The sequence below is a fragment of the Caloenas nicobarica genome, chromosome 4 (genome assembly GCF_036013445.1).
Source record: "Caloenas nicobarica isolate bCalNic1 chromosome 4, bCalNic1.hap1, whole genome shotgun sequence".
Taxonomy (NCBI): Eukaryota; Metazoa; Chordata; class Aves; order Columbiformes; family Columbidae; genus Caloenas; species Caloenas nicobarica.
This window is the reverse complement of record NC_088248.1, coordinates 16983187-17006410: the sequence shown is the minus strand read 5'-3', so window position 1 is coordinate 17006410 and position 23224 is coordinate 16983187. Positions and strand designations below refer to the sequence as shown.

The following is a 23224-nucleotide window of genomic DNA, read 5'->3' as shown; positions in this document are numbered from 1 at the left end:
AGAGAGATGTGTGTGTTTGTGTGTGTGTGCGTATGTATGTATGTACGTATGCATACTAATGAGCTTGGGATGATTTTCTTAAAATACTCAACTTCACTTACATTATATCTTACATTGCAAAATGTACAGACACCCAGTGTTCTTTTTAACAACATATACAGGTGAGTTTATAGAGCCTTATAAAAGATCTTGTGATTCCAAATTAAAAACCATAGAAATATAATCAAAATAATGGAGAGTGATTTATACCTCTGATAGTACATAGCGCTCATTCTTGTAATATTGACAGCTGCATCTTTGGCATTGAAAATTCATTACAACTTTTAGACAAAATGTTGTTGCTTACAGCTTTTTTTTGTTTAAACAAGAAAACAGGATTGACCAAAATACAAATATTGGGGAAGTACTATTAAAGGTTTCTTTTACTTTCATTTTTAGCAAGGATAGCTTAGGAACCCTGAATTACCTTCTCACTTTAGTGTATGGTGTAGACTGTATGAATCCATTTAAAAATCAACTAAGTTGTACCACGTTTTTCGGAAAATTATATATAATATAATATATATATATTTTATATTTATTTAGAAGCTTTGAAATAGTACAGTAAACACTTTGCAACACGGTGTATAAACTACAGAATGTCTTTGATAATTTTTGTGGGTCTTCAGATTAACAACCTTTTTATGACCCACAGGTGAAAAGAACATGATCACAATCTCTCTTGTAAAGTTGGAATAATTTGGGGAACACTTGATCACACAAAAATAATATAAAACAGTCAAGTTTAAAACAGTGATATTGCATTTATAATGCACATTTCTTGTATCTGTACGATTGGCTTCTTGTGGTGAATATAAACATCTAAAGGGCTCAGTGACATTTTGGAGAGAGAAAGATATATAGTGCTGTAAACAGGCACACACTGATCAGAGAGGCAAGATCAGTTGCCTCTGAAGTTTCTACAGTTTTACACATTTCAACTCATTTCTCAGGCCTGCTGAGAGCAATTAGGTCCTATTGTTGGCCATGATGTCTCCAACAGCACACAAATCCTTCAGTTATACAGAACTGGATGGCCAAGATAATGAAGTTGAAAGTTGATGCTTTTTGTTGGTCGGCTTTTGTGCAAATCATGCTGCTTCAGGTAAGTCCTGTAGAAGTGACTAGCATATCCTTTTCCGTGCTGCAGGAAAGAAATAAAGACACTTCTGAGAACAGAAAAAACAAAACAAAACAAAACCAAACCACAACCAAAACAAAAACCAAACCCAAAACCCACCAAACAGTCTCCAACATTTCTTAGGTTTAGTATTTCTTAAGCGTGTAGAGAAACAACCAAAACTCATCACAAACTTTGCTTAAAATTCCCATTGCAGCAAACAGTCTAATGTTGCTTCACTTTTCAGAGGAAAATCTGTTTGAGACTTGATAGTCTGAAAACCCAACTTCATGTGCTGTTTTATTATTCTGTCTAACATGTCATGGCAAGTATTCCAATGTGTTCATACAGAATCAGTATAAGAACAAAACAAATAGTCAGACTTGCAGGTTCAATATTACTTGAATTTCCAAGCCTATTCTAAGCAAGATCTAGAATCCCCTAAAGATTCAGAAGCTGGTTTTCCTTCTCTTTCGAAGAGAACCATTATCCTCATCACCAAATGACCCTTTAGTCTGGTTTGACAGAGATGAAAAAGTGGTGCATTAGTGCTACAATTCAAATTTCAGCATTTACTGTCAGGCTGGAAATTAACTCATGTTACACAGATAAGAAGGTCAATGCATTAGCAAACCCATATCCTAATCCATCAGCTGTGGTAGCTATATAACCTCAAGACACTAGCTATTCTGGCTGTAATCAAGAGCAAAGCTAATACAAATTATTTGTATTAGCGTTCAGAAAGACCCTGGGTTAGATTCCGATCTCAGACACACATGAAGTTGAGACAAGGAACTAACTCGCTGTATTATTATTATCATCATCATCATTTAGTAAAAATTGTAATGATAAAATCAGATTTTACCTTAGCTCCAAATCAACTAAATCCTTACCTGAAATTCAGTATATTTCTGTGCATGGAGTATTACAACTAAACCATGGAATCTTAATTTTAGAATGAATCTTTGAATCAAGCCATCCATATATATATGCTGATGCTTGCATGCTGACACAAACACATCCAGTCTCCGTTCCATTTAACACAAATATATACATTAGCCATACCTATTCACTATTTATATTCACTAGTAAACATATTAGATGTATCTACTGTATCATAGGGAAGTTAGATTACTTACAGGAAAATGTTAACATGGGTGCTGTATGTTCATCTAATCTAGCCTGCCTATGCCATAGGATGCACACAGAAAAATGTGACAAACATTTATTCATAAGCTATCTGTTGAACATACAGACAATTGCCAGATGTATTATTAATATTACAATTAAAGCATCTAATATGTTTTGGATGTCTCAATTCTGTAGCAAATTAGTAAGCAGAATTAGAAACAAATTTTAAAAGCTTCTGCGGTATATTTTTTTAACATTGTAGTAAAGATTAATGCGATCAGAATTTTTGTGAAGTTTAGATGCAGTATGTGATCAGACCAATCAAGTTCTCTACATCTTTAAAAATATATTTTAAAATATAACAAAAAAAAGCATTGCAATAATAGTAATAAAAATAACAAGGCCTATATTGGGTCTTCAAATTTTTTTCCAAAAGTTCACTAATAATTTCAGTTCTCTTATAAATATGTAAACAGAGTAGTCTACATTGCTGTCTGCCATTGAAGATCTTATGCTGCAGTACAGACACAGCAGGAATTTCATGGGATAAAACTATACAGATCTGCAGCTGGGGCAATTGCTGTTTCCATGCAGCACCAGTTTCCTTCTGCTCCTGTCTGAAACAGTGCATTGGTGTTGATGTGGCACTTGAGGTACACAGCAAAATCTGTTTAGGATACGTTTTCAGGTAGTACAGAGATTGAGTTACTGGCTGTGTCTAGTTCATTGCAATGTAAATTAATTAAACTTAATTTTTAAACTTCCATTATTATGTTTATATTACAAAACAATCGGGCCATTTTTTAGCAATAACTAAGTATTACATATCAGGGTACAGAACACCTGCAACTCTCACCTACAAAAATCCTTGTCCTAAGTCCTAAAATATCCTCTGCCAACACAAAACATGCATTGGATTTCAAAGGCAACTTTTGTCCTCCATGTTTGGTATGTGGGTTTTTTTCATTTGGTTGGTTGGTTTTTTGTTTGTTTGTTTGTTTTGTGGTTTTTTTCATATTTGCACAGAAATTTATGTGCAAGCAAATCTCTCCATGTCTATACCAGTTCCCGTCTTTTTACAGATGGGGAATATAAATCAGAGAGGTTAAATGGAAAGGAGGATGGATTTAGCTTAAAACAGAGGGCAATGAAAGTTCTGACATCTGTTCCTAGCTCTGTGTGTGTGCATGCGTGTTCATAAATAAACTTTAATAAGAAACACCAAGCCTCTCTGTATCACAATTTCTCCATCTGTAAAATGGGAATAATATTGCTTACCTATCTCCTAGAGGTGCAGGAAGGTTTAAATCACTATTCTTTATAATCCACTTTGAGATCCAGAGATGGCAAGTGCTACAGAAATGGAAGTATCAGAGTCAGTGTAAGAGCTGGCACAAGAACACCATAATTTCTGGTGCCTATTATCTCCTCAGAGATCACAGCTCTCTCTTTCATCCCTATTTCATCTCCTGTTCTGAACTCTCGAACTAGTGCATAAGGAACCTTGAAGTCTGTGTGAGTATGGGTATTAGTTAGAAAAAGGGTTTTAATAATGAACGGTTAACAATTCTGTTAATGTAATTATACTATTTGTACACATATTCTAATAGTGTTTGAGGTGAACAAGGTGATTAAATAATCACAAGTATTCCAATTAAAATTCTTAGGGTACACAATTTGTACTGTACTGACTATTGCACTTTCCCCAGAGACCTTAACAAAGGTTTTGAGTGTTATAGTAAGAGCACTTAACGCATAAAATTTATATGGAATTGCAATAAAAACTGGAAATAAACCCCAGCAAAAATACATTTAGATTCATTTGTTCCTCGGTACACATTAGTAAGCCTCCCATTCACAGTGAGCCAGTTCTGCGTAGACTGACAAGACATGTAAAGACATCAGTGGCGGGTGAACAGAAAAAGAAATGAAAAGCAGTAACATAAGAAACAGAAAAAAGAAAATAAAGTATGCAGTGATTATTGCTACCTTATGAATCAGAAATGAACAGAAAATACTGTCAAGCCCTCATCTCTTTCATAAATCTTCCTTTCACCCTGTTGTGAATCTTCCTACTGCATCCAAACTTGATGTCAGACTAGTACTTTACAGCCATGAATAGAGTCATATGCATTTCCTCTTTTGGCAAACCCTAGAAGGGATTGTCTGTACTTGAGAGACCTTCAAATTCTCTGAATAAAATTTTTCTCCTGTATAGTATTGCTGGCTAATCTGACAAGGACAGAGAGAAGGCCCACTGCTTCCCTCCACAGCTGGCAACCAAAGCAGCAGCAGAAGACACATCCTCTACCTTTTATAATAGTCTCTATTCAGTCTATACTATATTTGAGAGCTCCATAAACTCCCACAGCATTATAACTGCTATAACTGAATGACTGCAGAGTTCCCCCAAGTGACAGCAGTCTAATGATCCAAATGAACCCCTAGATACTAAAATTTCCAAAGAATACCAAATACCAAGCATGCTGCTGCTGTTACAGAAATATTGCTGTTCTTCACATAGGAGAAAGAATGCACTTGAACTTAAAAACTCTCTTTTATATCAAAGCCAGCTATGCAACAGGAGAACGGGGGAAAGCCAGTATATAAACTGTCATCTTGCTGTTTCAGATCCAAATTCTCTAAGTTAGCACAACATCCAAGTATCATTTGTCTTCACATGGGCTTTTGTGCAAGCTTTTATTTTTTATGGGCTTCTATGCAAGCACTCAATGCATTACATTTTTTTCCTTTGGGTCCCCTGTAAAAAAAAAGTGCCTCACAATGCCATGTTTGCACAGACCAGGTGGTCCCCATGCGGTTCTGCAATTGATACAGAGATTATGAGAAACTGTCATCTCCTGCATTCCACTCAGCTCGTTAGGTTTTACAGTGAATGCCTTTCACTTGTAGGGAACAATTATTTAAAAAAGAGTTGATTACCTCATATACATTATGGCAATGTTGGTTTTCAATTTGCATTATTGATTTTTAACTCTCTTTATATTTTTATTGTTTGCTTTACAGTCTATATGTTAACTGTAGCAGATGAAATATTGCCCTTCAGTAAGTCCCGTCAGCTTTGACAGAACGAGGAATGGATAATTCTAGTGACAACCAACAGACTGCAAATTCAGCATTCTTGTTTTGACTCAGCCCAATTGAAGAGAGACCAGGATTTAAGTAGTGGTAGAAGGTATTCTCTACGAAATAACCTGGCTATTTCAGTTACCCTGGAGCTCTAGTTCAGTTATCAGCAACTATATTTTTGGAAAAAGGTCAACAAGTGCATGGGAATGCAGAGTAAACTACCATAGCTCCCTCACCCTTTGTAGTGGTGTATCCAGGTAAAGGGTGAGACACACGGCTGGGGCTGGGGCTGGGGGATGTAGGATGGGGATTACTCTGCTGCCACCCATGTTCTGTGGATAAAAAAGTATTCCAGTCATTGCAGGTGTCAATTCAGTATCTTTTGCAATCCATAAAGTCTTTTTTTCTTTTTAAATGAACAATTACTTAAACAAGTTTTTTAAAGCATTGCTAATAATATTTTATGAAAACTCCATTATTGGTGTTATAAAAAGAGATTGCGTTTATCCAGTCCAATAAACTTCGGTACACAAATATGAAAATAATATTTTTCTCATATATCTTTTCCTAATGAATTAGTTTAAGGGGAACTTTTTTTTTCCTTTTCATTCAAGGATTTAGTTAAGAGATTTTGTGCTTCAAACCTATGTATGCTGTAGAGCACATTTGGACAAAATAGCTTGTGTTCCAGGTGCCAATGCTACGTTTTACACAATTAATGTGGTTTTGTTAATTCTGTATTATATCAAGTAATTGAAAAAAGGAAGATGGAACATACTTACATTTGTACTTGGCTGTTTTTTGGTTGGTTGGTTGTGGGTTTTTGTTGTTTTGGTGGGGTTTTTTTTTGTTTTGTTTTTTGTTTTTTGTTTTTTGTTGTTGTTTTTTCAAAAAAAAAGCCCCAAAACAGCCAACTCTCCCCTAATGTCAGTGAGCCATTCTTTATGTGCTTTTGCATATGTTTGAAGACTCTTGAAAGCCACTCAGGGAGTTAGGTAAGAATGAGACCACACTCTGTCTGGCTATTTCTGGCATCTGACAAGAGAGGGAAGGCAGGAGAAGCTCCCACATGTAAACATACAAGTTGCACCAAGGCAAAATTTGTCCCTAATAAAGACATGGAATTCAGTATGACTGAAATGTTCTTTCTGGGATTTGCAAAACCAAAAATATAAATACTGTTTCTAAAATAAATTGACAGCATTTGGACTGATGGGTGCAATTACCCAGATTTCATGTAAAACAACCAAAAAAATTGTGAGCATTAGATCTTCAGGCTGTGAATAAATAAAGTAGGCTGAAATGCGAAAGTTTGTAATTGTTGCACTGACTCTTTTCTGGAAACAGACTTGCTTTTAGCTAAATAAACAAACCTCATAGACCATTAAAATTTTTCCTTCCTTTGAGAATACATCTTCTGGAACAAGATGATTATGCCAAAAAGCTGTATTTTGTATAAAATAGATAATGTAACCACATATATTATCCTTTCATTTTGTCTTAATCATTAAGAGCATATGTTTCCATGTATATATTTATTTAAATCAGTTCAAGAAACACTGATTCCCAGGCAAGCCAAAATTTGGCAGTGGTGGACAGTACACTGCCCATAATGCAGTGAACATGACAAATAGTGTTATTCACTCTATGAAAATGGGGCAAGAGCTTTGTCCTTTGCACTTAAGTAGAGAAGTGCCGCTTTTCAAATGCGAACATAGTGTTGAATTCTATATCAACAACTTAAGCTGATTATCATGCTTTTTTGAAAAATATATATTGACCAAATTTCTGATACGTATTGCCACTTTTATTACCTTTGTTTCAAAATCAGAAAAATACATACTTAATAGATATTTTTGATGTTTGGAACATGTCTTGGTAAATATTTTCATGTGGCAAATGGGCTACCTGATACAAATGTTGACACATCATGACAGTCACTTAAATAATATTTGTCTGGTGCTATTGAGTGCTCTGAGACTTATAATCTACCTGGACGTAGCTGATCCTCTGGGGAAAAAAAAAAAAAAAAAGCAGTTCTGTTCTTAAGTATCTAAGTCTCACTTCATATAAGGACCAGATAAAATTTCTCTCTGTTTAGGACTATCCTCAAGCATAGGCTTAAGTTTAAGCACTGACCTTAATCAACATGTGCTGTACATTAAACATGCAATTAAGAAGGATTTTCTTTTGAATTACGTCCTGGATTTTGTCGTCAATGTTCTGTGGCACATAAGATACTTTTATGTGTATTTGATTCTGCTGTAAATGGTGACAATTTTTTTTCACTGCCAGCAATAGCCCAGTGGCACAGTACATGTCAGATTTGATTTATCTCTGGTTGCCATCATTTACCACAGAAACAATGCTTTTTAGTTACTACAATTCAGCACAGAAAGTGCTAATCTATATCCTATAATGTGCCAGAAGAATACCAAAGACAGTTTTCCCACAGGATATAGTAAGCAGAAGAAAGTATTTTTGTCTTTCTATATTACTACCACCTCATTATCTACCTGAAAACACTAAAGATAATACATGACATTGTCATTATATTCAGAGAATCATGGAATATTTAATTTTGCAAGAGTTCATATAATTATGTATTATATTAAGACCAATTAAATAACTCCTAAATTATTCCTGATTTTTGTCAAACTTAGCACAGAGCATATTCCCTAAGAATATTTCCTGATTCTCCATCAACAACTTATTCTAGTTGCATTCACGATCTATTAGAAAATTCACATTCTTCCCAATTCACTGTAAGCTAATAATTTTGGTACTATCCTTAGTAGTAAAAGTATTTGATTCCTTTTAAAAAAAAAAAAAAAAATGGCTGAGGTATTTGTATTTAACAATATTTTTTTTTCTCAGTCCTCTTTGCTTCTTCCTCTGTTTGGTTTTGGGTTTTGTTTGTTTTGGTTTGTTTGTTTTTCAAAATTCACCATTTTATTACACTCTGCTGAAATCTACAATATACATCTCTTTATGCTTACAAGCCTGAAAATGAACATGTCAGTTTGAGAGTTAACCAATGCAGAATACACTAAAGGCGGGCCACAGTATGACTTCAAATTTTCAGTGCCCTAGGAAGAATAGGAGGGATATGAAACTAAATTGCTCCTAAGTGCCTAACTTCTACGTAGATACAAGGGAGAAGCAGATATCTTTAAGTCACCATTTTGTGGCTTTCAGAGGTGCCTGAATTAATCATGCTGGATTTGCCCTGAAATAATTAAATTTACTTGTTCTTACACAAGGTAACATGTATTACAGTATTACATCAGCATCACACTGTATATTCCTATTCAATTTATCTTTGCTATGATGTTTTTTCCACCAGCCCTCTCTCCTAGCAGGGATTAGGTGGCATGATGATCAGGCAGGTATGTCCCCTCCCTTTTTGTGAATGTTTTATTTTCCATTTCTAAAGCACAGTACTTAACATTGTTTTTCATGAGCAGCAAACACTCAGATTTCAGAGAGTCCTTCCCGGTTTACCAAGATAACATACTTAAGTGTATGTTAAGTGTAACTAAATTTCTCACAATCCTTTATTAACTTCTTTTACTCAAAAAGTCTAACTGGCTCAGTTTCTATCCATGAATGAGATGTGCCCATGACCATTCTGTGTCACTTAAGACTACCAGAATGGAATTACTTATGCCTACATTATTAAAATTTCTTAGCGACATCGAGCAATATATGGGGACCATGTACTGTGATGATATTCAATCTGCTGACAGGAATGGTCCCTGGCCCATGTTCTGACACCCACACCATGCGCAGGACTTGTTAGGGAAGAAAGTTAGTTGACACAGGCTAAAGGTGTGCCGGAGAGTAGGAGTACAGACCATAACATTCCAGTGCTGGGAAGAATCCTATTTAGTTAATTAGAAGCAGTGTATCCATATCAAACATAAAGAGTATTGCAAGTACAAAGTACTTCTCTCAAGTAGAGCAGGAAAAAGTTATATATATACAACAGCTGTGTGCAGCTACAGTCAATTGTCATCTAAATTGCAATTTTAGAATAGATGGGTATCAAATTAAAACACAAAGAGGTGGCTAAAAAAGTCACAAAAGGACAGAATTTTACTCTGACATAAGACGAATCCACAATATCAGCATCTTTAAAAATTCCTTATGGATAGAGAAAAGTTGCATTCGAGCAGTCTCATAATGAATCCTTTTCCAGTGCTGAATGTGGTCATGATGCTGGAGATGAAAAGATAAAGTCAGAGGACTCAGATCACTTGCTAAAACAGAAGTCTGTCTTCCTCGTAAGTTCTTTTGTGAATCTACTCTGCATCCATTTATTTTTTTTTCTAATCCACGTTATTCCTGATAACCTGTGAAAACGTCATGTAAAACAACATCATTTACACATATAAACTAGATCGCATGTATGCAAGAAATGCAGATTTACTCTTGCAACTCTTACATGCACATAATTTTCAGGCAGAATTTAGGAAGCAAGTTCTGAACATTTGCTTCACCATGTCCACAATATTTTCTTCAATCGAGAAGACCATTAGCCTATCGAAGAAACAAATTAAATTACCTTAGGAAAGTCTGGATTTTCAGTGAATCCGCATTGATTACTACAATAATGTTTAGTTCTTCAAACAATTTATTAGGTATTGAAGTTAAAAATTGTAATTGTCTGTATCTCCTACTTCCTGTCTTACAAGAAGGTACCAAATACATTATTTTTCACTCTTCTGACTTCACCATACTATGTTTCTAAAACAAATGAAATATATTGACAGCTACCTCCCAGCAGCAGTCATCCTACTGCTAGCATGAAACTGTGCATTCTCAGTGGCCAGTGTGCAAATAGAGCTGTTTACAGGCTTGCCAGATAAATAGCAACATTGATCCCTATAGTGTACTTGTCCAAACACAGCAAATAGATGCAGTTCCTTCTTTTACTGGCTCTCTGTTGCATTCTTTAAAAGGTTTTCCCTATTTACCCTCCTTTGGTCAAGGAAAAAAAAAAAAAGAGAAAGGGAAGCTCTCAAAAATTAAAGCACTGGAAATGACAGTAGAAAATCAGAGTTATTGTGTGCAGCAAAAGAGCCAGAAGCAAGAATAATTTCCTCTGCTGTGCAGGCCAAGGAGTTCCTAAGATAGAGGCAAGCAGAGAGGAAAAGACTTTGCTGTGCGTAGACCCAAGTTTAGACACACATTCAATTCTCCAGTTCCTGACTGTCACAGTAAGAAGTTTTGTATATTTAAGAATAACATTTATTCATAATGAATAGGATTTGCCTATCAAAAATAAATAACTTTAGTGCCTTTGAAAATTTTAACTGCAAACATCTCGTTGCTTTCCAAAGATACTCGTGTCTATAAGTGGCCAAATTACTTTTGTCAGAGGATTAAAATTTATAGCAAAAGAGGCATTTTGGAATTTTGAACGAGCATAACACAGTAATCTCAAAAATTACTCCTAAATTTTCAAGCAATCTTTCTGCTGGTTTCTTTCATGTTCCACTGGTATGAATCCAGAAAATGGCATTTCATTATTTAAAAAAAAAAAAAAAGAAATCTCACAGATGGTATAGTCATGGCAGACATAAGCACTCTCAAAATTGACATAATTGAATAAATATAGCACCAGTCTGAGATAGCTAGATATACAAGACTTCTCGGTGTTCCAGTCAGAACTGGCAAACACAGACTTTTACAGCTATTAGAGGAACATAAATAGTTGAAATGATATATTTTTAAGACAAACTAAAAATATAAATTTTTTTTAACCTTTTCAATTATTTTCCTTCACTGTACTTGGTAAGAGCTCTAGAGTTGTCCAAGATAAAAGATGCTATGTAATCTTAATAACAGATATATTTTTATCAGTATTTTGTACAATACAAGGTACTGTTAAATCTGTCCAAGATCAGTTACATAAAGAGATTCAAACAAATAGTATTTAAATATAACAGCTAACATCTGTGCTTTAAAATTAAAAGAACACTTTTTTCTTTATTTTCATGAAAATAATGTCATCTCTAGGTTTTATTGGGCTATAGTCAAGTTATCTTTGCATATTTATATATTTCTTTTTAATTTTTCTTTCTGAATTATCCGTTTCCTTTCTATTATTTCAGTAGTGCTCTGTAAGTGTTCTGCCCTTTGAGCAATAGCTGCAAGAGGAAATATTCAGATGAAGAAGGCAAAGCGGTCATGGATGTGAGATAAAAATACCTGTCAGAAGTTATGCAATAATCATTGAACAGGGAATCATCATAAGTGGCTTATTCAACTTCACAAAGTACCTAAAATAATAAGTAAAAATCCATCATAGTCTTGCTCTCTCCTTGTTATATTTTAATTAGTGTTACCTGTTTATTTCAGGTTTAGGGGGTTTTTTTGTAAGCTTTACTTACCTAATAGAGATAACGAATCTGAACTGGCAAACTAGAAGTATATGTGGATAAAACTGAGCAGTTCAGATACAGTTGTTTGCAAAAATGGGAATGCTCTATGAGATTGTTTAGAAATGGACAGGTGTTCAGTTAGGTTTCTTAGCATTATTGGATATCGGCTTTTCAACTCAGCCTCCATTTTTGCTGAGGGATTTTGCATGTACAAAGTCATTCTCATTTGTGCAGAAATGAGAGCTGTATCCTGTCACGGAGATAAATTCCTTACTATAAGTTAAGAATTCCACTGTCTGTGACAGGATATGCAGTATACTCGGCTATGCAGATCAGATTCAAAGTTGAAAGATACAATTTTAACATTCTTTTTCAGCACAAAACTGTACTATTCACAAAGGAACCACTCTTTTACTATGCACATATAATTTGTTTATTCATACCAATAAAATTGCATTTCAATGCCATTTTTTTTCAGTTGAGCATTAGAATGTTTCCTTTCTTCCTACCCCAAGAACTGTCAGACATGCATGCAACTTATTGTTGCTAATTTGTGTGCTTTTACTTCTGTGCATTTTTACTTCACATATGTGTGAAAATCATAAATTGAGTTAAAAATGATTAATGAAGGGACCAGACAGCTCACAATTTTACCCGATTTGTATTAGAAATCAAGTAGGTTAATTTTAAAAGCAAAAAGGCCTCATTTTAAAAAGTCAATCAAGTGTCCCGTTCAAAATAGCTGTTATTTATGCTTATGCAAATATAATGCTATAATGTCTATCACAGCTGTGATAAAACTACACAAATAGTTTCCAGAAACAAGAAGTAACTAAGTAACTAAAAAAAACCAAAATTCTTCTTTCATCTTATTAAATATACAAAATTGTAATTTCCTTTTTTTTTTTGGGGGGGGGGGGGGGACATTTTTCCAAAACAGTAAAGACTTCTTGCTTAAAACATCTTTTCCTGTATTTCTGTTAAACATCAGCAGAAAATGCTGTGTTGCATACCCTACCATACAGAAATAGGCCTTTATGAACATAATTAGATCAAAATACCCCAAAAATATTTACGTGCACTTTTTTTAATCCTTTGAAAAATAATCAAAGGATTGTGAGGCACTTCTTGTCCTGGTATAAAGACATGAACATTTTTCTCTTCCAGGTCATTTGTTCTAATCTGTTTTGGGGAGATGGATAATGTTTGTAAGTTAAACCATTCTTTGTGCTAGCTCTGTGGTAGATTATTTGAAATAAATTGATGGTTCGATTCCTAAACATTCAACTGTGTAAAGACTTCTAAAAGCTTTTTAATTTTATTTGTAAACCAACCTGACATGGATAGGTCAAGTTGAGCAGTTGCCAAATACATCATGGAATGAGAAACTCAGACTACATCTATAGTCTCACATGAACACAGGGACTTGTGCTCAGACCCGAGCCTGATCCCTGTGGTCGCATACAGCCCTTCGTTGTACCTCTGGCTGCAGAATCAGTCGATGGCTATCCAGGCTACGAAACAGAGGTACAGAATGAGGACAAGCTTACTTTTAAATTTTTTGGATGATACAAACAAGACTCATGCAAATCGTTTGATTCTGCAAGCCTAGACCTATGTCAGGCAGTGTTGGGATTTCATATCCGTGCCATATAAATCAAAACAGCCAAGAAAAGGGATTTTTTTCCTTCCAATTCACCTTGCTCAGCCCACCAGCTCCTTAGGGTAGAGACCAACTTTTTTATTCTCTTTCTATGTGTATGTCATACCTAACATGATAAAATCCTAATTCATACATAAAATATGTTGGTGGTGGTGGCAATAATTACTATGATAATGATATATTTTCATCAGTGAAGATGAAAATGCTTCTGTGTGTGTAGAAGATATTGCAGAGTTAATTAGGGCGCTACTTTAGAACACAATTATTATTCCAGAATGTCTCTGTGCATAAACACTGTTATTCTGTGTAGTAAATCATGACTTTCTGTAGTTTGTTTTAAACCTGCTTCCAAAGTAGTTTAAGCTATGCTGAAGTAATTTTTAAAAGCAAACTAAGTATTTCTACATAGAAAGTTAAGGTATTATGACAATATTTGGCTGTTTTCATATTTAAAAAATCCTAACCTCTTACTAGGAAGAAAAGAATATTCTATCACTGATGTCAGTATGTAATTTTAGGAGAACTCTGAAGTATTATAAAAGAAATGTACATCTAGAATGATCCACAATTACAGAAAAAAAAAATAAAACAAATGAAAGCTACTTCTTATGATCAATTATCGACCAAAGCACTACTGAGCTGAATGTTATAGTGCTATTCCCACTGTTACCATGTCAAAACCTGGCCAAAAATATTAGAAATAGATCAGAATCAGACTGATCAGGTATTCATTGTGAAGATGGTCTCTGTTAGATATCCTACAGAATGTGATACAAGAGAGTTTGAATCTTGGATTAGTGGTTTTGGTCACTACAGTAAAAACACTTATAAAAAAAATGGCTAATATAATGACCCCAGAGTGAAAAATTAGATAGAAATAGTTAGAATCTATTTTAAAAATAAAGGCATTTCAAAAGCTACATTTTACTTTTTTCACCAGTGTTATTTCACTTATTCAAGTTCAGGATCTCTTTCACATTTTATGAACATTCAAGTCATTATGAGAATTTCTTAACTGTTTACAGAAAGGCGGTGTTCAAATCACATGGGTGAATAAGAGGAAATAAGCGTAAATTATGCAGTAAGAGAAATATGCAAGTTAGAAGAAGCCTGGAGTCACTCTATGAAAAAACTGTTTTCAAAAACCCTACAATGTATTGATCCCATCACAATTTTATAACTTGTATTCATTCTAAATACTTAAAACTTATGTAAAAAATTTATTATTCAAAATATAGTATTTGAGTAAAGATCTACTTTTGGCGTATTCTGCTCAGAATAATAAACAGAATATGTATGTGGAAATTGTCGTCTGAATATGTCCAATGGCTTAGATCAGCAAGGTGAAAATTTGACAATGGGACATAAAGAAACCCTTTCAAATATGAGGATTTGTATTTTTTTGTACATTAAAATTTGTAATATAGCTGCTGCTGTGTTCATTTATCCATGCAATGACCTAAACCTCAAACAACAAAGAAGAAAACCTCTAAGTCCCCACTATGAAGCCCTTGGTTTCAATCACACACCATAATCATAAGTTCAACAGATTACTGTATTATTTGTGTCAAATGTATATCATTTTATCGAATGTGTATGATCTTATCAGTTCATGACCTGGTTGCCCTTCAATTGTTTTGTCTCCTTGCTGTTCTCTTGTTATTGAAAATGGCAAATGGAAGTGCCCAGCTTACCTTCTCCGTTTTCATGCACTCTCCTGTTTACTCCATGTCCCTATCACATCTTGTCTACATTAACTAGTACTAAGCTTTTCATATGACTTTGAATATAAATATTTTCAGTATTTTTGCTGTTATGCTATTTATTTCTATGGAATGAAGAGACTGGCTAGAGCAACATAGTGATACGTTTTGTGTAAGGGTTGTATAACACTTTTCAGTGTATTTTCAATTCAATACCTTTTTACAGCCTGGCATTTTATTTCGTTCTTGCTGGCTTTGAACATTGGGAGACACTTTTCAGGGAATTATTCCCTGGTCTTTTTTTCCCAAGAAGAGTTCAGATTTCTCATGATACAATGCCTTCTACATTTACCTTTTCTAAGGTTCTGCATGGAATGTACCCATTGGAACACCATGCAGGGATCATCAGGCAGACACAACTTGAGCAGAGACACTCATATGGCACAGTTGAAAGCTCCACATAGAGCTACCAGTTTACATTCATTGCTATTGCACTAATGGCACAGCTTAAGCAAGTAAGTTCTCTCTGCTGTTCCACCATGCTGATATTGCTCTGCAGCCTTCAATTCCAGAGTGAGCTAGGTCAGAAATAGACTGAATTTTCTGGACCATGCTTCACTGCACAATGTAGGCATACATAGTCTATCAGAGACTTGATTGACCTAAACCATTTTATATCATCTGCAAATACCGCCCCCTTTTTCTCATTTCCATTTCTAGATAATCAATTTTTTAAACTCCATGGATCTCTGTATAGACACATGGGGAACTCTGCTTCTACTAAAATGTTCCGTTTATCCTTATGACTTTTTTTCTCTCAGGCACAGAGACTCTGATAATGCTTTACTAGCTTACTCCACTACACAGAAGCTATGCTAAAGGCTTTTTTGTCAGTTCAAATGCGCTAGATTGATTAATTCTTGCCCACTCTATCAAAATTCTAATAGATTGACAATCTTTCTGTTTAATTTTCCTGGACAGATGTCAGCAACCTTCTTCCTAAAACCCCATAGTCACAATTTCATGTACTATGCCACAGTTTCTCACTGGTGTCTGATTTAGAAGGTTCTCTAAGCATCTTTTTTTAAATGATAAACACAACTTCAAACATTCTTTGGCTAGTAGCTTTTGTTAGAAAACGAAAGAAACATAATCTACTGGCTTCTTCCTATTTCTTTTAGTCACACTTGCAACAACATCCTCTTTCATGACTCAGTCTTGCACACTCCTTTGAAATGGTTACCTGAGATAGGTAGCTGCCTCAATATGCCTGTCTTTCATTCTCCGTCCCTCCTCTGGTGAAGACAAATGCAAAGAAACAGTTTAGAATCTTTGCAATGTCCTTGTCCCGGCCAACTGCAGCTCAAGAGGCACATTAATTCTCTTCTAGCTTGCTACATTTGACATGTGAAAAATTGGCTATATTTATTTGAATGCCTTAGGCTATTTGCTCTAAGAAGTTCCACTTATCTCCACTAATTTCCATCCTGAAGTTTACCTGCTAGAACTTATGCTTTCTTCTATTCATTTTACTTAAGAATCTCTTTTTTACAGACATCTTTATTTCAAATAGTTTTTGTATTCTGCAATATACTTTTTCTTCTTTGCTAATGTTTTTTTAATACAGCTGTTTCCATACGTGCTGCAGCTTCTTATACAGTATTTTTGCCGAATATGAGGATTCTGTTTCATACATTTTAATAACTTCTTTTAAAAAAATCATTCTACTGACAAACTGGTTTTTATATTATGTTCTTTAAGAAGCTGAATTTAATTTTATTATGGTTGCAATTACACTGTAGCTCAACTAAAGTTCCTTCTTGAATCAACTTCCTCCTATATATTCCTCTCGCCTTATTCATTGAACACATTATTAATAATGAATTATTTACCCATTGCTACAAACGTTGTGCTAATTTTCTTTTCTTTGCTCCTGTTCTTTACTATACAATTATAACCTAGAATTTAACTAAAGAACATATTAAATAAAGTAAAATAAAACAGAAAAATATTACCCTTGGTTTTGCAGCAGTTTTAGCTTTGAGATTCAGAGAAAAAAAAAGTATAACTAAATCTGGATTCTCAAGTGTATTATGTAATACTACTCATTTATGTTGTTTACTTTCAACATTTTACCTCTAATTTTTTAGACCCTCATACCAGAAAAGTGTAAAATGTAGACCAATGTCTATCTGTAAACAAATTGCTCAACAATATTATGTTAGTTGAACAAAATTCAACCCTAAGCTATCAATAAAATAAATACTTCATTGTTATTTGAAACAAAAGTTCCAGGCCTAGAGCAAAACAGAACAGTGTGGTGCCACCAGATATAATCATCATTGTAATGCACACACTGCATCAGAACTCTGTTGTGATTAGACAATCAGTGCTACAAAACTCAAGTTTTTAAATGGTAATGAAAGAGATGAAATTTGTACTGATAGATTACAGTTTAGTACTAAAGAATGTTTCTTAGAGGTAAATGATGGAAGACTAGTTAGGAAAAGAAAGAGTCATAAGTTGTTAGGTCATAGCTAAGTGAAATTTCACATTGGTCTTTAAAGTATGAACAGATGATTGACACCTGACATTTTAGCCTACACAAAATAAGCTGATTGTCTCAGGACAGGTTTTTTTAGGAATGGCTGTCACATCTCAGAACTGGTATCCAAATTTAGAAGCTTTCAGTAAAGCAAATCTAAAGACTGAGGTGGTAAAAAGACCTCTCTGAAGGACTGATAAATAACGAGGGAAAACTGAGCTGTCTGTGCTGAGAATGATCTGTAGCAAAGATCTTCACAGGCTAGGACTGCCAGTACAGCACCTTTCAGAACAACTAAGTGCTTTATAAAAATAAATAAATTAATACCATTCAGGAAGATTTGCTTTCCCCTGATTTGCTGTCCTAAAAGACTTGTTGCTTTATAAAAGGGTTGATATCGCAATGTTAATGTATTGGGCTTATTTGGACGAGATAAACATCATAAACTCTTGAAGTTAAGGAGATTACAGTCCCTAATAAAATACAGAAAGGTGCTAAATAGAATAAAAAGACACATTAGATGAAAGTCTTACTCAAGGGTTCTACAACTGGCTCAGCCTCCAAAAGGAATTCTGAAGGTATTTTTGAAATCTATCACACTCTTTCCTGACACCCAACCATAGTCAAAAGGCAACCAAAGAAAGAGGTAAGGTTTTGGAACAAGACAGAAGGCATGGAGGAGCACTGACAAAAGTCAATACTATGTAGGCTAGAAGATGATCAGATGGAAGGCAAAAAGTTTTGTCTTCTTCTTCCCAAACCGTTAAACTATGTAAATAGTTACTTCAAAATAGTACATATACTGTTTATTCACAAGATACTGCTCAATCATAAAAAGAAGATCCTAGGACAGTTCTCTTGACTTAATTTTATTCTTAAAAATGTTAGCCTGGCAATGGCAATGTTTAAACCATCTAGCCAAGAACACCTGGAAAATAATCCATCATCAGAAAATAAAATTCAGCAACTGCCTCAGTAGTATCAGATGATACTTTTGTTGTTGATGATCATGTCGTCCTAAAAACAAAGTTTTGGGTTTTTTTAAAAGCATTGAACAATGCCTTCTTCAGTGGTGCCTGAATCCAAGAGCAGCCATTTTTACCCACTGCTCCTAAAATTGTGTCTATATTATTCCTACTATGAATAGCAAAAAGAGCTAATTTTTATTCCCGCAAAGGGAACACTTTCATACAGCTTTTTGAATAGTACTTACTCAAATATGGTGGTTTGTAAGGCGCTCGTGTATTAGACAGCAGTCCATCCAACTCCTTCCTCTCCAGAGTGTTGTGAAGGGCCTTCTCTTTGCCGAAGGTGGAGAAGGACCTTTCTGCCCCCGGCTGGGCTTCTGGTGTTTCAAACACTTCAGTGTCTGGAACGGAGTCCATGCCAGGTACATGCAGATTGCTGCGGTAATCTGCAGCTTGGCGTCCATCAGACGGAACAAAGGAAGGCATCCAGCACCGATCTGAGTGGCCCAGTGCTTTACATTCCTCTGTGCAATTGGAGAAGAGATCCATGCCTGCAAGCATGAGAGAAAAAGAAACTACAGATATAAGCTTCAGCATCATGAACAGCTGCTGACAGATAAGAAAGATTATGCTGAGCAAAGAGAGGAGTGGAAAAAAAATGTCGTAGAACTTCTTCCACTACCTTCATCGCCTCAACAAAAAAATAAAGGAAGAAAATCTGACTGTCCAGTCTTCAGAAGTCAAAGACACCATTTAGCAAGCATAAATAAATGCCAAAATGTCACACACACACACAAATATCACAAGAAGAAGGGTACTGATGGTTCTATCTCACAAATAGCTTTCAGATCTCACTGTTAGAACCCATTCAAATAAGGCTCAAGTCCACTTGTAGGTTGATGTCTGCAGTTCGTCAGTTGAAAATACTTGTTAAGAACATGAAGGAATTGTTTCTACATAAAATATATCTCTGACCAAAGAAACGAAATGTCCTGATTGAGGAACCACAGATTTCATTTACAAAAATGAAATACTAATGAGTCCTATAAAGGAACTATCTGTGCACACATCTGTATACACATAGAGCCTATTGATATTAAAAGCAGATCTTACAAAGTAGGAATCCAGCTTTCAAGTGATCAGGATGGCTTATTTAATCAATTTTTACATCATTCTTTCAGAGATATTTTTCACTGCTGTCGCAGCAATCCTTACTATCATCAAGTCATCCAAGTAATGGGACAGAATCCTATAATAAATTACTGTAATTAGTGGTACAAAAGTAGCTGTAGTCCGATGTGACATGGCTGTGGATACTATTGACAAAATTGTTAATGCTTCCCCTATATAAGCAAACACTTGTCCCTGCCAAAGTGTAACTCTTTTCTTACAAATCCTTTAATGGTATTAAGATTTCAAATGACAAGCCATGCTTCTATTGACTACCTTCAGATCGGCCTTCCAAAATAATATTTTGAGACTGTGAGTTAATAAATTGTTGGATTATACTTGTTTTGAGAGAAATGGCATATGAAGTCATAGGCATAGAGGAAAATAAATACTAGCGTCTCCAAGTTGATAGTCAATATTTTACGGAAAAGCAGAACAATAAAGAAATATCTTATTCTTGTATTTATAAAAAGAACTGAGTGTCTTAGCATAGGTGTATGTCAAAACTGAACTAAATCTGTTGTAAACATTGCATTTACAAGCATTGCATTAGAATTATAAAAAATGACACTACTTGCAAAAGAAATAGGAAAAAATTTTGAACAGCTGTAATAAGATTCATGTAATGTAGCTTATTCACCAGCCAAGATTGTAAAGAACCGGATTAGCTTGATCTCTAATGTGAGGATTAGTATTAAGAATTCTACCACTGTTTTGCACCATAATTTGATTTATATTAGTAATAGTTGTGCGATATCTCACACTACAAAAAACAATCTCTTCAGCAAGCAAGAATCTTTCTGAATGATCGAGTGCTTGAGTACTAAAGGCAGTCACTTAGGCAGAGAGGAAAATAATGAAGGAAAAATAAGCTTTGTATCTCAGATTATTCTCGCTTTATAATGACTTTTTAATTTTAAATTGAGTAACATACAATACTAGGTCCACTTTCGATTAGAACCTTGCATTGATAATTGGCATGCAGAAGTCTGAAAATAAACTACTGATCAGTGAACTGTTGAAGAATGCAGACGTGAACTGCAGATATGATTAAGGAGTCAGATGAATATCATCAGGCAAGGCGTAAAAATTGTATAGTTCTAAATTCTGTAGCGGTAGTAGCTATCAAAGACTGAAAAGAAAGATTTAGATGCAGGCTTTCTAGAAAGAAATTGATATATAGCAATGTCTATAAAACTGTGTGTGTATCTCATATATTGAAATATCTGCACAAAAATACGTCAGGCAAGAAAATATGTATTTTATGAATCTAACTTTTTGCCATTCAGAAGACTTACGTGACAATTAAGACAAACGGTTATTGCATTTTTCAGGTTACATGCAAACAACAAATAACCCTAGTTTTAATAGAAAAATGATGACAGTTAATTTTGCTAACAGTGTATCAATGAACATAATCAACGTTTCCTGAAAAACAGCAGGAGAAAAGGTTATGAATGAATATTAAATGATATTCTTTTGTATATGGGGAGGGAGATGCTATAATACTATTTTTTAATATATACAGTCACAGACAGACCCTTTTTTGCCCTTCATAGATTTTAATTTCTCCTGGAAAATTATCCTCCATTTTACTATTTTGTTTTCACATCAGCTGCTAAACTGCAAAATGTCTCTGTTGAAATATTGGGTTTTAGTTCCCTTTTGAATACTGCTTGTCTACTGCAATACACTGAATAGTATTATACAACCGTTTATTATAAAAGATATTTTATAGCCACTATAAATCAGGATTTTGAATAAACAAAGTAATGAATGTAGGGGATATAGTATAGTAGGCTTGTCTGACAAACTGTTCCCCCCTTGAAGATATGAATTTTTAAAATTCAAAAAAAGAACATAAACATTGGAATTTTAATATACACTACTGGAACATACAGCTATAACGTAAATGCTTGTTTAGGATGGAAACAAAATGTTCAGAGGGGCCTGGTGTGTGTACTGTTCCTACTTGAATCAGTCACGACATTCCCTGAGAGTTTAATGGACACAGAACCAAGTCTTTGGCTTTAGTATTTTGACAGAAAATAAATTCAACCTAGCACTCTGATTTTGAAATCCCTGGGCACCTGTGTATATTTATGCTGACTACGATATAAATGCTGGCTATTCTTCCTCCACCTTTTTCCTGTGGGTCATGGTATAGAATTCTGCATTTCTAATAGAAAAACATTAAAAACAGAGGAGGCAAAGGCTATTTGCTGTTTTCCAAGAAGGAAGGATATATCATAGCAAACAAAGTAAGACATTCAGCACAGAACACCTTCATATACCAAGAAGAATGTTCTTGATTTATAACAGAAAGAAATGTTCAGCAGTAGAACACTTTCGTCTCATCTCCCTCATGAATCTGGTTATGTCTATAATCCTTCAGAACTGAACTATCCATCATAATTGCAAATCCAAATTAAAGTAAAATGCTTTATATTTTTCATTTAGTTATCATATTAGACCTTGCATGCAGATAAGCTGAGTTTTTAAAGGTGACTCTGAATTCTGAATTTCAAATATCTTTCGCAGATGCAAACAGATAGTTTAATGCACTGAAATGCTGAGAAATGATAAGCATTGCACTGTTTCGAATACAGACTTCATATAAAAGCTCATGGCAAGGGCCATTAGTTCATTCCTGTTTGCTCAAGTCTTATTACTAGATATGCCAGTGGGCAATTTGAGCTTTCACAGAACCTTAACTTTGCAGATTTTGAAGCAAAACAAGCCCATATCCCTCCCTTGAAAGGAAAACAAAAACTAGTAGAGGAGTTCAATATTAAGTTTGATATCTGCATCTGAATTTCCTGCACTCAGGTGCTTTGAATCAGATACTTGGTAGTGTTGCATTTCTGAAGCATATTCCAAATTTGCTTCCTTTTTTATATTCCAAAAGGAGAAAAATCAAAATTTCTATGTGGATGAATTCTAATTGGTTTGAAAGGCAGTTTAGATCAAAGCAAAATTTAGGCCTAAAACCATTTTTAAATAATGTATTCTTTCTTAATTTAATTAAGGGAGAAGATCCACACACCAAGCAAATGAGTGAACAAATTCACATGTATCACTGAGTAAATGTTGTAAAAAAGTGCAAAAATAAAATTAAATGTTGACTAAGTAATTTAATAGCATTGTTATTGAGAGAGGTTCTTTTTCTCAACACGTGCCATTTTTTCATAACTTTGGATTTTATTTGGAATTCAATGGCATTTTTCATTTCTTCTGTGGCAGCTTTTCTTAAAAAAGCCAGTTAGATAGGAGATAGGCATGATGTAGGGAACCAGGACTCCTTTCAGAGCTCCATTACCAGAACCATCATCCTTTTGGTTAGATTATCCTTGAGCAAGTTACTCATTTCCCTATGATTCATGTTTTGTGTCAGTAAATATGGATA

At 34.6% G+C, this 23224-nt stretch overlaps 1 protein-coding gene across 3 annotated transcripts in view; it reads right to left on the bottom strand.

Moving 5' to 3' along the window:
- Nucleotides 1–589: 589 nt before the first annotated feature.
- PCDH10 (protocadherin 10) overlaps nucleotides 590–23224 on the bottom strand; it is a 32473-nt gene continuing 9838 nt past the window's right edge. The window contains exons 4-7 of one of the 3 annotated variants that reach the window (XM_065633631.1): nucleotides 18894–19199; nucleotides 5617–5712; nucleotides 3569–3643; nucleotides 1163–1183 (exon numbers count right to left, since the gene is read on the bottom strand). In XM_065633631.1, the coding sequence (XP_065489703.1) occupies nucleotides 3609–3643; nucleotides 5617–5712; nucleotides 18894–19199 (437 nt within the window). In that variant the 3' untranslated portion in view covers nucleotides 1163–1183; nucleotides 3569–3608. Of the gene's footprint in view, nucleotides 1184–3568; nucleotides 3644–5616; nucleotides 5713–18893; nucleotides 19200–23224 lie in introns of all 3 variants that reach the window. The other 2 variants (XM_065633632.1, XM_065633634.1) reach the window with 2 other exon arrangements.